General features: G+C 39.7%; 2 protein-coding genes across 5 annotated transcripts in view; both read right to left on the reverse strand.

Moving 5' to 3' along the window:
- The window catches only part of LOC123973614 (histone-arginine methyltransferase CARM1-like), a 12,764-nt gene extending 1,874 nt beyond the window's left edge, over nucleotides 1-10,890 (reverse strand). Inside the window, exons 1-9 of the mRNA XM_046053797.1 lie at nucleotides 10,789-10,890; nucleotides 7,848-7,974; nucleotides 7,042-7,167; nucleotides 6,768-6,946; nucleotides 6,560-6,664; nucleotides 5,691-5,801; nucleotides 3,507-3,684; nucleotides 2,117-2,200; nucleotides 1,969-1,994 (exon numbers count right to left, since the gene is read on the reverse strand). Coding sequence (XP_045909753.1) covers nucleotides 1,969-1,994; nucleotides 2,117-2,200; nucleotides 3,507-3,684; nucleotides 5,691-5,801; nucleotides 6,560-6,664; nucleotides 6,768-6,946; nucleotides 7,042-7,167; nucleotides 7,848-7,974; nucleotides 10,789-10,890 — 1,038 coding nt within the window. The remainder of the gene's footprint in view (nucleotides 1-1,968; nucleotides 1,995-2,116; nucleotides 2,201-3,506; nucleotides 3,685-5,690; nucleotides 5,802-6,559; nucleotides 6,665-6,767; nucleotides 6,947-7,041; nucleotides 7,168-7,847; nucleotides 7,975-10,788) is intronic.
- Nucleotides 10,891-12,957: 2,067 nt separating this feature from the next.
- LOC123975316 lies at nucleotides 12,958-20,772 on the reverse strand. 4 transcript variants are annotated; one of them, XM_046056736.1, is made up of 10 exons: nucleotides 20,664-20,772; nucleotides 19,506-19,678; nucleotides 18,791-18,938; nucleotides 17,939-18,087; nucleotides 17,186-17,331; nucleotides 16,251-16,327; nucleotides 15,924-16,036; nucleotides 15,584-15,770; nucleotides 14,437-14,490; nucleotides 12,958-13,883 (listed from the first exon to the last, which is right to left on the reverse strand). In XM_046056736.1, the coding sequence occupies exons 1-10, from the start codon at nucleotides 20,758-20,760 to the stop codon at nucleotides 13,762-13,764; spliced, it is 1,266 nt and encodes a 421-aa protein (XP_045912692.1). In that variant the 5' UTR covers nucleotides 20,761-20,772; the 3' UTR covers nucleotides 12,958-13,761. The 4 variants fall into 4 exon arrangements, with proteins under 4 accessions (XP_045912692.1, XP_045912683.1, XP_045912676.1 ...); XM_046056727.1 differs by having other exon boundaries at nucleotides 12,958-13,892; XM_046056720.1 differs by having other exon boundaries at nucleotides 14,437-14,538.
- Nucleotides 20,773-21,497: the final 725 nt, after the last annotated feature.

Here is a 21,497-nt window from a genome sequence, read left to right on the forward strand (position 1 = left end):
GTGGTCTGATACTCCTTCCATTTCAATATTATCGCTTGCACAGTGCTCCTTGGGATGTTTAAAGCTTGGGAAATCTTTTTGTATCCAAATCCGGCTTTAAACTTCTCCACAACAGTATCTCAGACCTGCCTGGTGTGTTCCTTGTTCTTCATGATGCTCTCTGCGCTTTAAACGGACCTCTGAGACTATCGCAGAGCAGGTGCATTTATACAGAGACTTGATTTCACACAGGTGGATTCTATTTATCATCATTAGTCATTTAGGTCAACATTGGATCATTCAGAGATCCTCACTGAACTTCTGGAGAGAGTTTGCTGCACTGAAAGTAAAGGGGCTGAATAATTTTGCACGCCCAATTTTTCAGTTTTTTATTTGTTAAAAAGGTTTGAAATATCCAATAAATTTCGTTCCACTTCATAATTGTGTCCCACTTGTTGTTGATTCTTCACAAAAAATTACAGTTTTATATCTTTATGTTTGAGGCCTGAAATGTGGCAAAAGGTTGAAAAGTTCAAGGGGGCCGAATACTTTCGCAAGGCACTGTAAATTGTTATTATAGGAACACACATCATTGAATGCTGTGGCTGGATGGTTATCCTGCTACCTGCACATATGTCCCTAACCTTTAACTTGTAATGGCGCGTTCACATACAACGCAAACCCAACCCGCGATAGCTAGAGCTATATGATGCCAAAATAAAGGTTTTTCTGAGATTTCATTAGGGCTGGATGATATGGCAAAAAAATGTTATCACGATAAAAAGTTTCATATCTTTCGATATCAATAATTATCATGATAAGTATCAAATCTTTATTTCTTTCAAGTTTAAAGGCTGATTTCTGCACCTGAGTGAAAGTTGAAGAAACCTGATGATTTACGGTCAACACTTGTTGCCAAAAAGTGGATCATTCACAAATCTGAGGTAGAACATTCAAAATAATTATGATAAAATCTTTGAGTGAAAAAAGTAAAAGCTTATTTGAGTCCTTTTTCCTGAACAAATAAACATCTTAATTCAAAAATTAAGTCCTAATTTGTGTATAATTCAAGTGAATAAAATCAAAAATTTAATTGAAAAACTTGTATCACGATAATTGTTGTTATTGTTTTATTGTCCAGCCCTAGATTTCATTGCAATAAACGGATCATAATTGTGCCATAACTACATCATGATGCCGATTTGTTAAACGTATGAATTCATGCTTTGTCAAGTCTGTCAGAGGGATGACAAGCAAACAACTTTTGAAATACTTGTTTTCTGAATGGAGTTTGGATCGATCAGGGCTATGCTATGCTAACTTGTTTCAAATGCAGTTTTAAACAACTGCTGTTTTTGCTCTATAGCTTTAGAGAAACTTGTGGGGACCGCATGCGGGTACCTGCAGGTACTGTGGAACAGGATGTCTCAATAGGAAAGTTTGTGTAAATGATGCAAGGGGGGTTCATTTTAATGGACTCTACCTGCCCTGACAGAACATCTGCATAACAAACCTTTAGCTTTAATGTCAAAGAAGATGAAAAGTCTAGTCATAGAATATTTTACTGTTGGATTCTTGAATTTTCCTGAAACATAGCCCCGTGTTTTGAGGCTATTTGTTTGCTTTTTTTATCAGATCATCGCTGAATTTCACTATAAATTAGCCTAATTCTATGTAAATTCAAAAATGTGTGGTTGTCAATCTAATAAACAAGGAGTGATTTTTTTTTTAGCCAGTTTCTTCCCTTTATATATTTTTCATCCCTTAAATATGTTTGACCAATTATTCTCCTGGGTCACAACGTTATAATGTCCCGTCAACGGCCAAATCCTGTATCAAAGAATAAAATTCTGGAAAAACAAAACTTCAGCCTCAACCCTAAATTATCAGCCTACAAAAGATCATATCAGTCAAACCCTTAGTTGGCCTGCATGAGTCAGGACTGGACTGAACCCAAGCGTTTTACACCCAACAGGAAACATGCCTGACTGAGGTCGAACACTGGGAACATGTGTCTGTGTGAGACAGACAGAGAGCAAGGGAAATAAAGGGGTCCAGTGTGTTTGCGTCCTCATGCATGGATTTATGTTTATGCGTGTGTGTGTGTGTGTGTGTGTGTGAGAGAGAGACCAGAAACTAGCTCGTGCGTAGTGTTCAAAGTAGAGCTGCTCGTCACTGAAGGGAGCCAGATGAATATCACCATAGGAGGGAAACATCAGACCTGGAGAGAGGGTGAGAGAATGATATAGAGACATGGAAGACAGAGAGCCAAACGGTGAGAGACAGAAACATTGAACATGAGGTTGAAATAAACCCTGACAATTTGCTAAAATCACTGAATTGACCCTGTCTATATTTGGGGCAGGCGTCCATATGGGACAGGCCTTTAATTCCTTTTGCACAAAACTGAAACTACTATGAAAACAGTTTATTTCAAACAGTATGAATATTACTTGTATAAAAAATACTATATCAAATACACGTCATTCATTTGATCTAGCTCCGACAGACAGGCTTTTGCACTCTTATTTTGAAGGCAGCAACCTAAGGAAAACAACAACAGGGTGCAGGATGAGAAAAGTGTGGCAGAAGTTAGCAGACGGAGAGCGATGGACTTCACATGACAGGATTCACAGCTTGGATTAATTTTGAACTGAACAATGGAATTGTGGACTATCTAACGATGTGCAGCATGTCCATACTGACATATTGTTTAAACATTAATATTTGTATTAACGCTCTTAAAAGCTATGAAGCAGCTAAAGCAGGTGACCCAGTGGGGTTTAAGAGGTTTTAAACATCCAAAGAACTTCTATAAAAAAACAGGACCAGGCGTTTAACGGAGACCTGCGTTTATTTGTCAAAACGTGTTCCCGCGCCAGGCCAGTAAAGGAGGTCGGCGGCTATTTGGGACTCAGCTATTAACTGAAGTTTTACTGTACTCTACTTGCATAACCTAAATAAAAATAGATTCAATGTTGACTTTTTGTTTCACACAGGGAATGAACACCGGTATCGTAGTTGAGTCCGGTTTCTGGCCCACCATCCAATCCAGCCACCTCCTCACTCTGACTTTTCTGTTAAATATCCAACACCTTCCTTTTAGAGTTCATAATTGACACTACAGGGCTTTTCCCCAGCGAAACTATGACCCTAAGGGGCTCCCCAGTGCATGACACCACTGGGTCTTGACCATGCATCCGTATGTGACAACTTGGGAGTCAGAACGGGTTGCCAAGTCAATACAAACCAGTACAAAGTTAAGATTGTAAAAGTTAAGTCCCAACCCAGGTTAAACAAAACTTGTTCCAAGTCAAGACCGGTAACTCGTAAGCCAAGTGCCAAGTCAAGATAGCAAAGTCCCAAAGCATGGTGAGTATTAAACACAAATGTGGAGTTATCTCCTACTTGTCATATAAAACCAAAATAGACATCCATTTTAGAGATTTGAGTATTTTATTTATTTATATATATTATATATCAACCTTTCGCCCTCCTATGCATCCCTGATGCTTCTCTACTCCTACCGTTGGGCTTGAGCCATTTCCTGGCATGCAAGAATCTCTCCATGAGTCCGTCACTGAGCAGCATGTATCCCATTGGCTCAGAGACAATGACATCCACCATATCAGGACAGCTGACCTCCTCCACCTCCCCTTCTAGGACCCTGATCTGCTCAGACAGACAATTACACTGGACCAGGATCTGCACAGGAGACAGTGAACATGTACTGCATTAAAACACACTATAAAAACCACATAACTACTAAAGATTGTCAATTTCCTCCATAGGACACTTACATACATTGGACTAGAGTCTAGTGAAGGCTGAAAATGTCTCATTATTTTGAAGAAGAAAGGTAGATCTCTCAACTACAGTATACATTAACGCATCCTAAAGCTTACCACTAAAACCCAGAGTAATTCAGTTACTTTAAAGCATCACACGTACACCTTCAATTACACAAATTATCTGAATAAGAGTCCATTTAGAATAAAACTGTACAAACTATGTTTGAGATGAGTGAAAGATGTTATTTTAGGAAGATTCACTACTAATTCTTCTAGTGGTGCAGTTGCAAAGTGGGAGGAGTCACTGGTTCCAGAAGTGTTTTTTCCCAATTCAATTTTATCTTTCCGTTAATCCTCAATGTTACTTCACATAGAAACATGAGAGTCTCCCAGATAATCTAACAAACTGTAGCTTTGTATTGTGGTCACCAATTTGAATGGTTTCAACAAATCACGTTTTGTCCATTATTTTGGCATGACGGGGTGACTCAAACTAAAATTCCAATAAGCTGTGGAGAAAAACCAATCAGAGGTGGGAATGAAAGTGGCAGCAGCAGCACATTGTCATTGCACTTGAGAACAAAGCACAGTGCCAAAGTTGCTAAAACATCTAAAATTGATTGATACAGGCTGTGTCAAAACCATAATTTTTTTTGGATGTGTTACAACCATCCCCCGTCTCCCCTACTAATTATGAGCTCCAACTTTAACACCACTTCAACATCACCCAATCCATAAGTGTATTTCAGTATGTCCATGTTTTTAAATAGGTGTGGTCGAAAAGTTTCAGAGAGATGAACAGAAAGCCCTACTTCTGCTTCTTCAATAGAAAGACAAAACCATAATGATACCAAGTGGTCATGTTGATCTGCTAGATTCTACTGAGCCCCTGAATGCCTAATATACATTACTGTGCAAAGGTTTTAGGCAGGTGTGGGAAAACTCTGTAACATAAGAATGCTTTCAAAAATAGACATGTTAATAGATTATATTTATCAATTAACAAAATGCAAAGTGAGTGAACAGAAGAAAATGTAAATCAAATCATGTTTTAGATCTTTCTTATGTTCGCTCTCTTTGCAGAGAGAGAGAACTGTGCAACAGCTTTGTCCGGGTTTTGAGATTTCTGCCTCTACCCAAATACAATGGATGCAAATGGGATTTGGTTTGTGGTGTCAACAACATTGAATAATTTAATTCAACATCAAATGTCTTTCCAGAAACAATGTTGTGGTTCCTCTGGACAATCCACAGAACACACTTTGTCTGCAGATTTTATAGGGACCGTTTCTTCAAAATGAATTTCCAGTAAGAACTGTGGACACTGTGTTCTGTGGATTATCCAGAATGACAGGGACATTGTTTTTAGAAAGAGACCTCCCAAAACCTGGAAATATATAACTAGAAGCATCAAAATCCCTTTGTAATATGCCATTTATTTGGATATGGTGTGGAGCAGTTAAATCTGACACCAAGCTAATGTCCACTATTTAATAAAAGGCAGACATAATCCCCATGTATCCGTCTAAGCCCAGTACTGTGTGCATCAGCATCTCTCTGCAACCCCTATCCTACTGAATGGGCCAGATGTTGCCGCAACCCATTAACTCCCCAGAATGCCACGCTCTGCATGTGATGTATGTACTCTATGTTTGTGTGTGCTATTTAGTGCATTGCTGTGGTTTCTTTTTAGGCTCTTTCAACGCCAACACACACACACACACTAACATAACTCTCAGAAATCTGCATGTGAGCTCACAGTTTGGAGTTTTCATAAATTGCTTGTAAGTTAGTTACATTTACTCAAACAATGCTTTCATTTCTGCGCTTTTAAAACCTGTGTATATCAGATACCTATACTATTTTAAGGCTGACAGTATAATGACAGAAATGGAAGATGGAGGCTTCAAATCTACTGACCTGTGTAAACTTGGCCATGGGGCTGGCCTCAACAGCATACACTCTGGTGGCTCCTGCCTGGACTGCAAAGAAGGACAGAATACCAGAACCACAACATATATCCAGAACCACCTACAGAGACAAAAAAAGAGAAGAAAATGTGTTATGCTGTGAAACATTATTTTGTCTTGTTTTTGCATTTTATTTAATAGAGGAAATGTGATGTAAGGTGATGGGATGACCTGATGTATTTAAAGTGGGGACGTCGCTGTTGCGAGCTGTGGACCACTAGGCCACTGTGAAGACTCCCATCATTTATTTTCTTTTGGCTAACAAAACTTTGTGTTTGTGTTTTTTTTTTTTTCCAAATAACTTTGATTAACCTGTTTTACAGCCTGTTTCATTGTTAGACTGACTGTGCTTCTTGATCCACCAGACTTCTTTTAGGAGATATGGCAGGCAGCTGTTGTTCAGGTGTACTAATTGTAGGCTTGGAGGTTTGAACTACCTTTCAGCACGCTGAAAGCTAAATTACTCCCAATGTGTGTAATGAAGATGTGAGTAGCTTTGGAAAAAATCACATAGCAATTACTTTGAGTACATGTTATCATAACTAATGAAGAGGCCTAACATATTGGAATAATCCTTTAACTGTATATTACTGGCTTGTTTGAATACATTTAAACAACACAATAAAAATTAATAACTGTACTTGACTACTACACTATGTACCTGACTGTATACATCTGTTTTTAACAGGGATATGGAAACCTGTGGGCTATATCATTTATACATGGATGGAATTTACATACTTAGTGGAGGAGCATTTTATAATATAAACAGGATAAAGCCAGTGTCTCCAACAACAGTCTTGAGGAGCTCATGAGCACCTTGTCTCTGAAGTCGGTCTCATTGTTTAAAATGGCTCTCTGGTAGGTGGTGATCCTCAGGTAGTCTTGAAGCAGAGACTGCTGCTGGGACAGACAGCTGTGGAACTATACACAAATCCAGCAATGAACAACATGTATTTTAAATTCTTGTTCAAACCGATTTATTTATCCCCAGCACTTGTGAAGTCAGAGTGAACGAGTGGCTTACCTGGTAGGTACCCAGTGTAGGGGCATTTTCAGTCCTTGATTCAAACATAGTGGGATGTCTCCTAGAAGGTGTTTTGCCTCTCTCTGAATCTCTGTTTTCCTTCTCATCTCTTTCTGTGCAACCTTTCTTAGTCTCTTCATCATCCCCTCTCTTCAGTAACTGCTGGAAGTTCTTCAGATCTGGAGATTCAAAGAGAATATGTTTCCCGAGTTCATGACACACAACCAAACCCATTTGGATAAGCAGTATGAATTTAAGAATATACTGTACAAACCAGCAGGAGTTCTGAACTGCAGCAGAAAACTCAACTTGCCAAAGGAGACCAGGAAGGACTGCTGTCCGACCTGGCAGCAGTCCATCTCCTTGGAAACAGTAAACTGGAAGACTGATGCTCTGTTGGCTGAGAACACATTTACATTTTATTAGTGGTGGACGAAGTATTCAGATCCAGAAGTAAAAGTACTAATACAACACTGTAAAAGTACAATGGAAAATGTTACTTAAGTAAAATTATGTAAGTATTACCAGCAAAAAGTGTACTTAGTATTAAAAAGTACTCAGTGCACAAAAACGTCCATCGCTGATGAGCTATGATCTTCAACACACAACAGTGAAATGTATGATTTTATTAATGATGAGGTGTCATGACTAACTTTCCATTTCTGGTTGGGTCCTATCTCAACACTGAACTTTTGGCACAAACTTTTTCCACTACTACAGCCTCTTCCTGAAATCAATAAATCAGTGGCTTTCAAAGTGGGGTCCGGGGACTCCCAGGAGTCCTTTAGAGGGTTCGAGGGGGTCCCAAGCAAAAAAGGGGAATCATTTATTTTCACTATAAGTAATTACTATAAGTAACGCAATGACTTTACAACTAGACTGTGTGATTATTTTGTCATTGGTTACATACATTTTTTGTAATAAAACATCTAAAAGCAAAAGTCCTATCAAATGGGGGTCCATGGTCTAATTTGTTTCAGTTTGGGGGTCCTTGACATGAAAATATTTGAGTACCACTGCTCTAACTTAGCGAGCGTGGCACGTTTCAGCGTGTGTGTGTGTGTGTGTGTGTGCGCTCACCATCCTGCACAGTGAGCAGCTGAGTCTCCAGTCCTGTGGTGAGGAGCAGTGTGAGCTCCTGCTCTGCTCTCTGTCTGCAAACACTGACCTGCTGCTCGCTGTTCATCCCTTCCTGGACCTGCACCTCCTTCAGAACACAACACACTGGGTTATGTCACAGAGCACAAGAACGTTTCAGACCCAACCAAATTACTCCGGACCAGATCTAGTATGATGAGCTTTCGTGTTTAAACTACTTTTAATATTAACCCCACTATCTACCAAAATCTAAATTTGGCAAAGAGGAGGAATCCTGAGGTATGACAGTTGGCTGTGATAGTGTAAGTCTACAAAAGACAAGCAGGTATAGTAGTGGATGGATGGCGGGTCTTTGGTCCAGAATCTAGTGGATGTAATTAAACTGGAGCACACTGGAGCTTCCTCCATACTCAGACCAATCATTTCCTCCTCTGTCTCAACAATTTCAAAGTAAACAGCAGAATTTATTTGCACTACATAACTTTCTACCAGGGATGTGCACTTGCAGGTAATTGTTTGGATAGGCCAGATGACATTGCATTGTATTGGGGTAAAAATAAGTATGGATGACCCTGCATCTTTGCTGAGCCAATTTTAGTCCCATTTGTCCCAACGCAAGAAGCTTGATTAATAATACCTCACTCAACCATCAGACATTTGTAGCACAAACTAGAATAACCTTTAGCAAGGTATATAATGTCTTATCACTACACCACGGCTTCAAAAAGACATATTAGGAGCACCTTCTATGTTACAGTGATGGCGTATGTTACCAACAGCAGCATATGTAAAATATTGCATCACATTGCCACTTCCTGTGTTTTAAACAAACTTACTGAAAGGCACGTAGTAAAACAGGATTGTGGGAACTACTGTAAAAACTCTGGATTTAAGTGTAGTAAAACTGCAAGATGTGCACGTATTAGCTAAAAGAACAAATCTTGTGGCTGATCTCTCCTGGTTCCAAGCCTCTGTTTTGCGGCAGACATCTCTGATATTTTCAGAGAATCAAACAGGTCTGGAGTTGTGATTGAAAGCAGTTTCACTGGCGGAAATAACAACTGATCTGATCAGAGCTAAATAGGAGGGATTAAGATTGTCATCTTCCTACAAAATATTTCTTAGATCGCTAATGTCCCTGCTCCAAACAATGTTCCTGTTTAAATGAACATGATGTCAGACTAAATAATGATTTAAAATGAAACAGCATTTTAGTCTCATCATTGCGAAAAGAAAAGAAGAACTTGGTTTGAGGGTGAATACAAATGTAGGGAAACTCACAGTCTTTAAAATAGGCAAACCAGGAATATAATCCAACATCTCCGTTTGTCAAATGTTTTATTGGCTCTGATGCACACAAAAAAACTGATTTCTTTGATGACTGACGGAATCAGGTTTATGCAGATAATTGCATATCTGCAACAAAGTCACATGTAAAAACGTACTTTATCACTGTGGGTGAAGTTGTCCACTGAAATTGGGTTAAAATCAAGGTCAGCTGGACTTACTTTCGTTTCTCATTAGAGAGGCTTCTTCTTTTCTGGCAGGAAGTCCCAACTATTTAACCTCTGTGGGGTCGTTTTCAAGGAAATGGATCCAGCTTAGTTTGTTAGTGCTCCTGGCACTACACAACACTGGAAGAAGCCATTTCCACCGATACAGAGATACTGTCTCTCAACAGGGGAAGGAGGTCTGCAACACCACCTACAATGCTGTCTTTTCATCCCTTCCCAGGAGTTGAAACAAATACTCACATTTGGACTCACGATACAATGACAATGAGGGTAGTTCAGACTTGGCCTCAGGTGACTCCTACAACCATAACAACTGTCATTATGAAACAGCCAGGAGCACTAACGAGCCAAGCAGAGCACCCCCAGAGCTGGGACTCCCTGGAAGACAGCTTCTTGGATGAGAGGCAACACGTCTTCAAGTATCTTCAACCAAGTCCATTCGCCCTTAATTTGAACCTTCCTTGGATAACTACGACATGGATGACTGAGAATCTTCACAGTAGTAGTTGAGATGATTTGAGCTTTGTGACATGGTGCATTATCCTGCCGGAAGTAGCCATCAGAAGATGGGTACACTGTGGTCATAAAGGCATGGACATGGTCAGCAACAATACTCAGGTAGGCTGTTGCATTTGACCGATGCTCAGTTGGTACTAAGGGGCCCCAAAGAAAATTTCGTTCAGAGACGGTATTCTGCATACCTTGGTTGTAACGAGTGGTTATTAGAGTTACTGTTGCCTTTCTGTCATCTCAAACCAGTCTGCCCATTCTCCCCTGACATCAACAAGGTGTTTTCGTCCACACAACAGCCGCTCACTGGACATTTTCTCTTTTTCGGACCGTTCTCTGTAAACCCTAGAGATGGTTGGGTGTGAAAGTCCCAGTAGATCAGCAGTTTCTGAAATACTCAATACCAGCCTGTCTGGCCCCAACAACCATGCCACGTTCAAAGTCACTTAAATCCCATTTCTTCCCTATTCTGATGCTCGGTTTGAACTTCAGCAAATTGTCTTAACCACATCTACATGCCAAAATGCATTGAGTTGCTGCCATGTGATTGGCTGATTAGCTATGTGTGTTAAGAAGCAACTGAAGAGGTGTACCCAATAAAGGGCCGGTGAGTGTAAATATATATATACTGTATATATGCAGCCTTTGGCTCAGCATGGTCATGTTATCTTTTTGCATTTTGTGAATTTTATGTGCCTTTCAGATCCATTGTCATTAAACCAGAACAAACTAGTTTTGGAGCTGCCGCAGAACAGCATAGCAGCAGAGTTTGATTAGTTTAAACTCAGAACTTACGCCAGGTTTATTTACATAAAATGCGTCTTATAAAGTCACAACCCAGTAGATAGGAAAATATAAGCAGTATATAAAAGTGCGCCCTCTGCAGCCTCCACTGTTACCTCCTCACGTGTCTCCATGTTCTCCTCCTCGGCCCTCACCTCCTCCTGCAGAGCGAAGACCCTGACAGAGAACGTCAATGATTCCTCACTCCTCTCCTCCATTCTTCATTCTGAAGCTGCTCTTTGGGAAGTAAGAACAGTAGAGAGCAGAGGGGAGCGGGTGAAGGGGGGTAAAAGGGGAGGAGAGACGGAGGATGGATTATAGGGGAAGACAGAAGGAAAGTAGGGAACAGAAGTTAACGTTGGAAGAAACTGAGAAATCCATGCATGGCTTTGCTATAAGTACTTCACAGCAGCTCACATTTCAAGATTTTCACATTCCATTGGAATTGATTCAAGTCATGTATCTTACTTACAATTTCGCTTTTAGTTAACAGTAGAGATATGTATACTGGTGAGACTGGGTAAGAATTCTGGTGGGATATTGGCATTGTATAACTTGCGTCTGTTTTTCTGTTTTTATTGCATGTTCTTTGGACAGGGTGTGTGTCCTCATGCCCTTAATAAAAAGCTTTGATTTGATTGATATTAATGGTTTGTAAAAACATTTGCTGAGCCTTTACATCATTTATAATTTTTAAAAAATGCGTTTACAGGTTGTGAAAAGTCTGTTTGACTGATTCTAGTAGATGACCGATCCCAGCTGCTACTGCTGAAACACACAGCTAGACAACCATTTCATTTAGAACAAGTCCATGATGTATAAACTTCATATACTTTGTCTCACACATCAAGCTGGAAGGTCAGTTCATTTATAAATAACAAGACTCCCTCTGCTGGATACTAGCATCACTGCAAGAAAACAGAGAAAACATAATAATGTTATAAGAAAATTAAATTAGAGGAAGGAAAAGCCACCAGCTTTACATTTTTAAATGCACATTGGCTGTGCTATTTATTTATTAGTTTTCAACTTTATTCCAGAACAAACACAAGAATAGGAAAGTGTTAGAAGGATGAAAAACCAGCAAAGAACACCAACTTGTTAAAGAATGGGTTCACCCATTTTCAAGTCTGTCTTAAAACAATTGTACAGCCTCTTTTGTGTTTTTGCCCCTCTAAATTTCCTCTTGTTTTTATTGTTCCTCCACTGCAGCTCAACAGGGAAACATTCACAGGCCATTTTACACTAAAGCATTAGTAACTTTGTAGTTATTATTAAGATGTAATCCTTATGGTAACTCACATAACATCGAGCACTAGTACCTCCGATAGTTACTTTGCTGTTTCATCATAGCATTTTATTGATGCTTCTCACCAGATAGTTTTTTGTGCTTTGAATGAATTTGTCTTTTCAAATCCACAGCCAGACGCTCGGAAACATTGATACTCTAAAATAGAGGAGCAACCTGACCTGTGACCCACAAGTAGGCTACTTATGAGTGACCAGCTGGCCTCTGCCCTTTTGGAACTGGTGGTTTTAGAGTAGATAATAGTGTTTAAATGAATTTAAGAAGTCATTGTTTGCGGTTATTGTGTGTGGCATTATGATAACAGTTGTTGAGACAGCCAGTGTACGAACTCATCCTTCACTGTCAGTCTATTATCAGTTAATAATGCTTCATTATTAATAGTTTACGCCCCTTTTTGAGACAGTTTGGAGGTTTGATTATAGGTCCCTGATCCCAAGGTGGTGCTCTGTACATATTAATCCTAATTAATGATTAATAACTTTTCAGTACCTCTAGATCCTGTTTGATATTCAGGTGGTTAATCCCCAACAACAGTGAGCGTCAGATAAGCAAAATTAAGCAGCATTGAGAGGTAACTGAGAACTGATTTGGTGCTGAGGGTTTATGGCTGATATGCCTTATACAGCACAGTTTGGCTGAGTCGTTTCTATATTGAATTTCATTCTATGCTGTATGCACCTGTTCCTCATTCCAAACCAGAGACGGATCGGCTCCTGTCTTCTACCCACGGATCCTAAAGGCATGCAGTCAGATCAAGCAAACATGAACCAATGTTTCAGCAGTGAAGTCATGTTGAAATCTGTCACATACATACAACAATTTTATACTAATTGGGCAACAATATCTGTTATGGGATAAAGGCAAGGAAAAAAGTATAAGAAAATGTGACACATTTTGTCTGACTGCACAATACAATAAATGCCGGAAATTCTTTTATCACCTTAGCTAAAGAACCAAGCATTTTATTGATCCAAGTTATATTTAAGGACAGGCTGTCATTTCAATTAGATTATATAAGTACAACTGACCATATTTTAATGAGGTTTTCATGTTTTCTGATCTATGTTGTTGCTGCTTTTGGCTGTTAATGCAACACAGACTCTTTCACACAATTCATTAAACAATGCGTGACAACAGTATTTCTGATTATAGCGGATTTATTTTACACAACAGAGCGGTGACTATAATTGACCGTGTTTATATTTGTTAATGGGGGCTACAGCTGCAATTCATTGTGCAATCCTGTTTTATAATGACAAAAATTACGAAAACTTTGAATGATTACAATAATAATGTACATTATACTGAATTTAACACACACATTATTGTCGTACAGGTAATTCCTATTCAGCAGCCATTTAAAAGTGTAAACCATGATACAGTACATCAACGTGGAGTTCTTCTGGACTTGGTCCTTCCGCCAACGTCATCATAAATATATTTTCACACTAACAAACACACTCAAGGACTGACATATGGCTTGCCTACAGGTAGTGTTTCTTTATACTGAAGGTTATTTACAGAATTTGAGTCTTTGTAGAAATCTATTAACCAAATATCAAGCTGCAAAATGTTCTTGGTAAAAGCTTGTACTTTATCCACATTCAGTCAAGTTCCAACCCCAGTTCATCTGTGGTGAGCCCAACCACAGTAACCCTTTTCTTCAAACAAGGAGGCTCTTCCTTGTACCCAGCTCAGAAGCCGACTCAAATCCTTTACGTAGTACAACGTGGGTCAACTGAATGGCAGAAGTGGGAATCCATTTATCGTGCTTTGTATTTTAAATTTTCCGTAGAGCTCCCAGAATGCACAGGACCACTACTGTGACCAGCAATACTCCGGCAATGAGGCCAATCCGAATCCATGGGATTGTGTCCCACTGGAGAGACTCAGATGATGTCTCTGGGGTGCCTTAAAGGATGGGTGGGGGAGGGAGGGAGGGTAGAAAGAGTGGAGAGCACACATTATAGCTAAAATTCACAGTATACACGTTGCACTTTAAAAAGGAAATAAAGTTGGCTTCTATTTTTATCTGTCTTTAAACTCTTACTACAGAAATGGGGCCGAAATCGGGGCGCATGACATCTGTATTGAACCAATGTTGCATTTATGCATGGTAATAACATGTAATCACGATGAAATATTGTGTTTTGATAATTTGTTTGTTAATTAGAAGTGCAAATATGCGGACATGTTAGGACCTTGACATAGTACCTTTAAAGCCCACAACAGTTTGAATATGGTAAACATCTAAACAGCATCTTGGTCACACTTGAAACTTTCGTCAGTGTAAACCTCTCAAAGTTTAAAAGAAAAGAAACCCAGAATTTGGTGGTTATGTAAAGAGGATTCCCAGCCCTGAAAAGTAAAATATTTTTGCTGATTATACACTAATAACAGATCAACAAACACACAGGAGGTAGGTGAAAAGTTTGTAAAGTATAGAGCTGCTCACCTTCATCTAGAAATGATGTCATTGACTCCTCAGAGCCTTCCATTGGCTGTGACTCTGTTAGTATAAAAACATCATTAAATTGAAGTGTGAGGTCGAGACGTGCTGCAAACACAGAAAACACATCCAGACCGAATGACTTGATAGCCCATGCTTATTACAGTAAGGTGACAGCCACAGATACCGTGTTTTTTTCATTTTTGTGTCAGAGCATTTGATTGGCCAGATTTGGCAGCGCTTTCTTGGGTTTAAAAAACACAGGGTTTGTTGAAACTCCTCTTGAGTTTCTCTGAAAATCCAGACACAAATGGAAGCAAGCATGTTGTTGAGATTCTCCTCCACCCAAAACACAGCAATCTAGTGTCTGCTGTCCACAACAGACCTGTAGGGAAACTTAACAACAGCCTACACAAACGTACGGCCTAACACAGAAGGGCCTCAGGTCAAGACTCAGCAGTTTACTTACATTTTAAGGATAAAAGATACTCTTTCAATTACAACAATGGACATATTTTGGACATGGAGGACAGATGGTTTGAAAGAGGAGGGGAAAAAGGCTATTTACACCAGATTAGAGAAACCATCGCTCAACAGGGGAGCAGGACTGAGACACCACTTATCCCCCACTTACAATTCTGTCCTTTCATCTCTTCCCAGGAGAGGGAAATAGCGCTCACATTTGGCCTCATGTGACAATGCCAACAACGGCCGTACAGACTTGGCCTCACATGACTCATACACCCATAATGACTTTACAATCATATGTCGTTACAGCCAGGACCACTAAAGAACCAAGTGGCAGCTTGATAACGACCCCACAAACTATAAAGCTGGGACTCCCTGCCAGTCAGTCAGAACTGAAGAAGCCTCTTGGATGAGAGACATATCGTCTTGGAGTATATTCAACCAAGTCAAGCTGTAATTAAATTTTAACCTTACATAGATAATGGTGTCTGATTTTTAAGGTATCTTCTTCTAGTTTAAGCATGTATCTTCTTTATGTGTATCCATACTATACTACTCCATAATATATATACACAGTATGTATCCATAGTGAGTATGAATTTTTGGTTTATTGCCATATAACCTGGCGTCTTGTAACCTATTTTTCTTTTATATCACATTTTCATTCTTACTGAGCAGGGCTCACCTTTTATTGAGTGTGGGGAATCTTCCAGGATAACAGGAATACGATAAATTGGGGATTCTGTGGTTTCAACATCCGTCACATCCGTCACATCTGTCAAATCCGTCACATCCGTCACATCTGTCAAATCCGTCAAATCCGTCAAATCCGTCACATCCGTCACATCTGTCAAATCCGTTACATCCGTTACATCCGTTACAGCCATCAAATCCGTCACATCCGTCACATCCGTCACATCCGTCACAGCCATCAAATCCGTTACAGCCGTCACATCCGTCAAATCCGTCACATCCGTCACATCCGTCAAATCCGTCACATCCGTCAAATCCGTTACATCCGTTACATCCGTTACAGCCATCAAATCCGTTACAGCCGTCACATCCGATGTCCAAGGTATTGTAAGCAAGTGTGAAGTACTGACCCAGACCCCAGTGGTTGTCTCTTCAGGATGAAAAACTGTTTGAAAAAGTAACCGAAATATTTATGTTCCAATAGAAACTTAGATTATACATTATGATAGAACAACAGGTATGTGTTCTGATTTGGATTAGATTGACAGACAGTATGTATTTAAGGTCATAATAAAATGTCCACCTGAACGGCCTTGTGATGGTAAACCACCCTTATCTTATAACGATTATGTCTACTGATGAAAATACAGTGTGCTTACCAATAGCTGTAGGGTTTGTTCTTAGCACAGTCAATGTGATACTCTCTGGTATCCCAGGCTTGGGATCATCATAATCCCTGAAAATATAATTAATAATGGTTATATAATTAGTACAAAGCCCATTTTATTGCTGCATTTTCAATGATATTCTATTATGCACCTAAATAATGGGAAAGTACCTCATTCTGAGGTACATTTGAAGTAATTTGCCTTCTCATTGTTGTTTGATCCCATTTGGGTTTTTTTGTGTTTTTTTATCCTGAAAGGCTTGGAAATGTTTGGAAACTATATTTCTTTTCTTGTCAAGAATTAGATGTACTTCATTAAATGAAGAGGAAAAATAACAGAAATGTTAGTTTCATTTATTGTTCAGAAAATATTAACAAAATAAATTAAGATTAATGTACCTGAAAGCAGATTTGTTGCACTGCTAACAGGTCACAGAAATTACTAATACTACTCCCCCAGTTATACACATAAAAATGTAAATTTACTAGCTCTGGGCAGTACTGCTCAGATTGAGAATCTTCTCACCGTGAGCCTCGGGCATGAATTCTACAAATCTATAAAACACAACTTGCATTACAAACTGGGGGCATGGAGTTTAGAAGATGTGGTTGTTCACCAGCAGGGCAGGACAAGAAAAAAAATATGCTTGGTTTCATTATGGGAACTGTAGGATCCAGTGTTTTTGGACCTAGAAACATACTAAGGACAAAAAGTCAGCTGCTTTGATTTCTACTCTTCTTTTTCTAATATGTCTCTGAATGCAGTACTAAATTGCTGGAGCATCCATTTAAGGTATGAATGTGAAATTCTAGCTAATTAAGGGTAAATGTAAAGGTTATAAAGGTTATACTACTGGCTAATAACGCATTCCTTACGCAAAAATATTACAAAAACAACTAATCAACCAACCAGTCCTTCGAACATACCTGGTTTTATACAAACAGCGGTATTCTCCATTGTCACTCATCATTGTTGGGTTGATAAAAAGATGAATTGCTTCTTTAGTGTCAACCGATAGATCCATCCGAGATAAATCCTCAGCATTAGACACCACAGCAGTAGAGTACAAAGCCTGTTGGTGAAAAGAGATAATCAGATATTAAATGAAAAGACTTTGATGCCAGAATACAAACCGACAACAGCATATAATATTGACAAAGAAAGCATTTGACACATGTTCACTGTGAACTATGGGTAAAGGTTGTGTGAGAATCTGAGATCTGCTTTTCTGCCCAAAACAATGCGGTATATCTTTATTCTACCCTTCTTTGTTTTTTGGGCCTACCTACCTTAATCACCATCCTTTTGTTTTTAAGACTGTGTCTTCTCTTTGTTTAGTGTCATCTTTATGAGTTTGTCGAGTGTTGCTGCCCGTCTTCTCTGTTTTCTATCCGTGTTTCTGGATTTTGTGTGAATTATTGGATTTTTCTTGTCTCTTAATAAAGAATATAAACTGCATCTGTTTGTAGGAGGCATGAAATGCACAGTTTAAGCTCTTCCCCCTAATATGCAGTCAAGGTATAGAACTGCTTATAGTGTCTTCTATCTAGATAGATAGATATCTATCTATATAGATATAGATATAAGTAATCTGTCTCTTACTCACATCAGACAATAGATTTAGGAAAAGATAACAGCATCTACAGTATGCATGATTATCCATCTGCAGTATAAAGTACCTCCTTTCCTGTTGACACTATAGGGCTGCCATTCTTGGTCCACCAGACCTGCAGATCATTGGGTGACTGGCTTCTGGAGATCTGAATATAGCATGCTAGATCCACCATGGTACCCACAGGCACCTCTAGGAAGTGGTCAACGCGGGGCGCTTGTCGGAGAAACAGAGAAAGTGGCAACAGGATAGCAGAAGAAGAAACAGCGATAATATTAATCGTCAATTCGCGATTGGGATACATTGAAAATGAATGAAACTATTGCTAACTTTGTCTTCAGATTACTTGAAGTCATGTTGTATTAGTTTGCCATGTTGTAGTTTGTCAGGACAGTCAGTAATGTAGCAGATTAAAAGGTAAGCATCAGAGCATCATTCTACAGCTCAGCAGTCCACAATCTGTCTGTTTAATGCAATGCAATTGGCATGGAAGGGACATAAACCTATCAATATCCAGCATCCACTGAATTGTCCCAAAACTGTAACATAACATCTGTTGTCCATCAGTGTCTAGTCAACATATTTGTATTTTTAAGTGGTTTGGTCCCCTGCCAATTTTTTTTTAAATCTCAGTGAAACAATCAGGAGGAAGAGTAAGTAAGAAAGAAGTAAGAAATATACAAAAGTCTGTTCTTTTGGAGGCTAATTTATTCCCCTGCATGCTGCTCAGAGTAATCTCAGTCAGCGTCTCTCCCTCTCCTCTTGCACCATGCGCAAGCAGGCAGGAGTGAGAGTGAGTTACTATGGCAGGCAGACAACACAGGACGATACAGGGAGATAGAAAACATAGCGAGTGTCTACTTAGTCTTGCACATCCACGACAGTAACTGAGAACCACATCCTTCTCCCTCAAACTCACCCATGACTGTGAGCCACACTGTTGATATCGTTCTTCTTCTTTCCCACATGCACTCATACATGTCAGTGTCACTGAGCATCGCGTGCTGAAGGACCACAGACCAGTCTCCTTCCCTGAGCTTGTCTTCTGAGGGCAACTGGACCCGGCCCTGGAAGGAATTATGGGAACTGTTAATCACAAGCCTTGCAGCCTGCTAAAGTGGAGTTCAAACACGGGCTGGTTTGAACTGAATTACAACTACAGTTAATTACAGTTCATGTATTGCTGAATTTTACTAGTTGCATCAACAATCTGTAGAAAGAACGCAGACATCATTTACAATTTTAGGGCTCTATTTTCATGAAACCCGCGGTCCATCTCAACTCTCAGTGCACAGGAACGAATGTACCAAACATTTTGTGGCGCACTTGGACATTAGTGGGTTCAGAGAGAATACATTATTATACGTTACAGGTGGGTGTGTGAGGCTGTGACAATCATTGCAAATCATATATCTATTTCTACTTTCTCTTTAAACACAAGTTTCCGTGGTTATAATGCAACAGTCTGGTGGTTGCACAAAATTCACTGTCCTCTCTCCGCTTCCACCTTGTGGAAGGGCAGGGAGATCCCAGAACAGAGCCATACCGCCAAACATAACTTACTGCGGCGCAAATATCAGTTTCTTTGATGAAAGTCTAAAGTTCTAGACTAAATTAAAGAAGACAACACTAACCTGAAATTTGTCCCCAGGTCTTTGCTCCCCTCCCACCAGGAATGCCACATCCTCTCCCATCGCCTCCCAATGGACACTCCCTTCCTGCCCTAGGTAGGCTGAGCCGTTGCAGGGCAAGATGGTTGACTCCCCGTACTCCACCTGAAGGTTCACCATCTGCGCTATATGAACGGCTGGAGAGAGGGAAGGGGAGCATAAAAAAAGGACAATGGGAAAAATGAGGATACAGATATTAGAATGAGGCCGAAAGAAGGTGAAGCAAAGACAGAAAAGAAGATAAAAGGAGTCATGGGAGTAAAGAAAATGTGATGGGAGATGGGAGTCTATTTGTGATGTGCAGGATTGATGGGAAGTCCTTATTGATCAAGTTTGTCCACATGCTTGAGGTCTTAACAGGCACTTGGACACTGTGGCAGTTTCAGAGTCACTGTATAAATACCAAAAGTGTGGGTGTTGCAACAGACCAACTGTCTCTACACTTTGATAACTAGTTGCTAGTTAGCCAGCTAGGCAGGTACATGTGCAGCCTTGTTAACTACAAAAAAGGAGATGTTAGTTTCTGTGTTTATTTATAGCAGCTAGTTCTTTGATTAGCATTGTTGTGCTAAATGTGGCTACATTTAGTAGCCTTTGTTGAGCTTGCTTCCTTGACTGAAGCTTGATTTATACTTCTGCGTCGTCTACGCTGTAGGCCGCACGTAGCCATCGTGAACCTTTAAACTTGTGCTTGGTGTCTTTCAAATGGATCGAATTTCTGATAGTGAAACGAGTCATTTCACAGGAGTTGTGATGCGCAAAGAAATTGATCCACTGTTTTACAGCTGCTGGTTCGGCTGCTAGTAAAATTGACTACAAGGGACAGAGGAAATGCCACATCCACATGCTACCAAGCCGACCAATCACCGTTCTTGCAGGCCGCATCGCTGTGATGCAAGTTACATTTTTGGGTAGATGTGCATCAGGCTATGGCATAGATTTGTATAAATCAGGCTTTAAGAGGTGTGTGGCAGCATGTGATTGGCTGAAAGGTGAGAGGGAAGATGATTACACCACTGCCTTTAAAAGGGACATCATGAATTAACACAGACTTCATGTGTGTGTTTTTATTTGAAGTTATGTCATAAAAGCCCATTTCAGAATTGCAGAATTTATACTCACCATTGCACACCCCTCCACTCTGAAGACACAGCAACATCCCCAAAACACACAAAGGAAACACCTTGTCCCTCCTCCTCCTCCTACACTGCAGCCCCATTCAGGATCAGACTGCTTTTAACTCTATCAAAAACAGAAACAAGGAAAGTAAAACAAACCAACATCTTTTTATTTGCACCATCTCGTCATAGTTAAAGGAACATTAAATATTTTAGCACTAAACATTAGTAATACTAATGGATTTCTTTTGGCCTTTTGGCAATTGTAGACTCACTTTTAAAAAGTTCATAACTTTGAAAAGTGGCTCTTCGGCATGGAAAAATAATCCTATGCAAATTTATTTGAATTGGTCTATTTGTAACTCTTTCATAAAAGTAAACCAAAGTCGGAAGTGCAGCAGATATAAACCACTTCCAACTGTTTCATATCTTAGTGATGACAGATTAGCAGTTGTATCATATTTTATGCACAGGCCTCTCTCTAACTGTAAACATTAATCTGTTGGATTTTTGAATGAAGTTCGGCGTACTGTTCTTACCGAATGTTGACAAGATTAAATAATCCTCTGAGGCGGGATGATTGCAGCTCTGATGGTCCCACAGCTCTGTGTGTTTTAAATAACCGCAGGTGCCTCCTGTCCTGTCACCTCTCTCATTACAAGGCAGCATTTAAATCTCAACTGCACCACATGCTGCCTTCAAGTGCTGTGGGAAATGTTGAAATAACATGGCAAATCGGTCAAAGACATGTTAGCAGGTAGATATTAGTACCTGGCAGATGGGCAGTAAGAGTAGCACACATTCATTTATTCATTTAATTTATTGTGGACTACTAAAA

This window comes from Micropterus dolomieu, linkage group LG01 (genome assembly GCF_021292245.1).
Source record: "Micropterus dolomieu isolate WLL.071019.BEF.003 ecotype Adirondacks linkage group LG01, ASM2129224v1, whole genome shotgun sequence".
Classification (NCBI taxonomy): Eukaryota; Metazoa; Chordata; class Actinopteri; order Centrarchiformes; family Centrarchidae; genus Micropterus; species Micropterus dolomieu.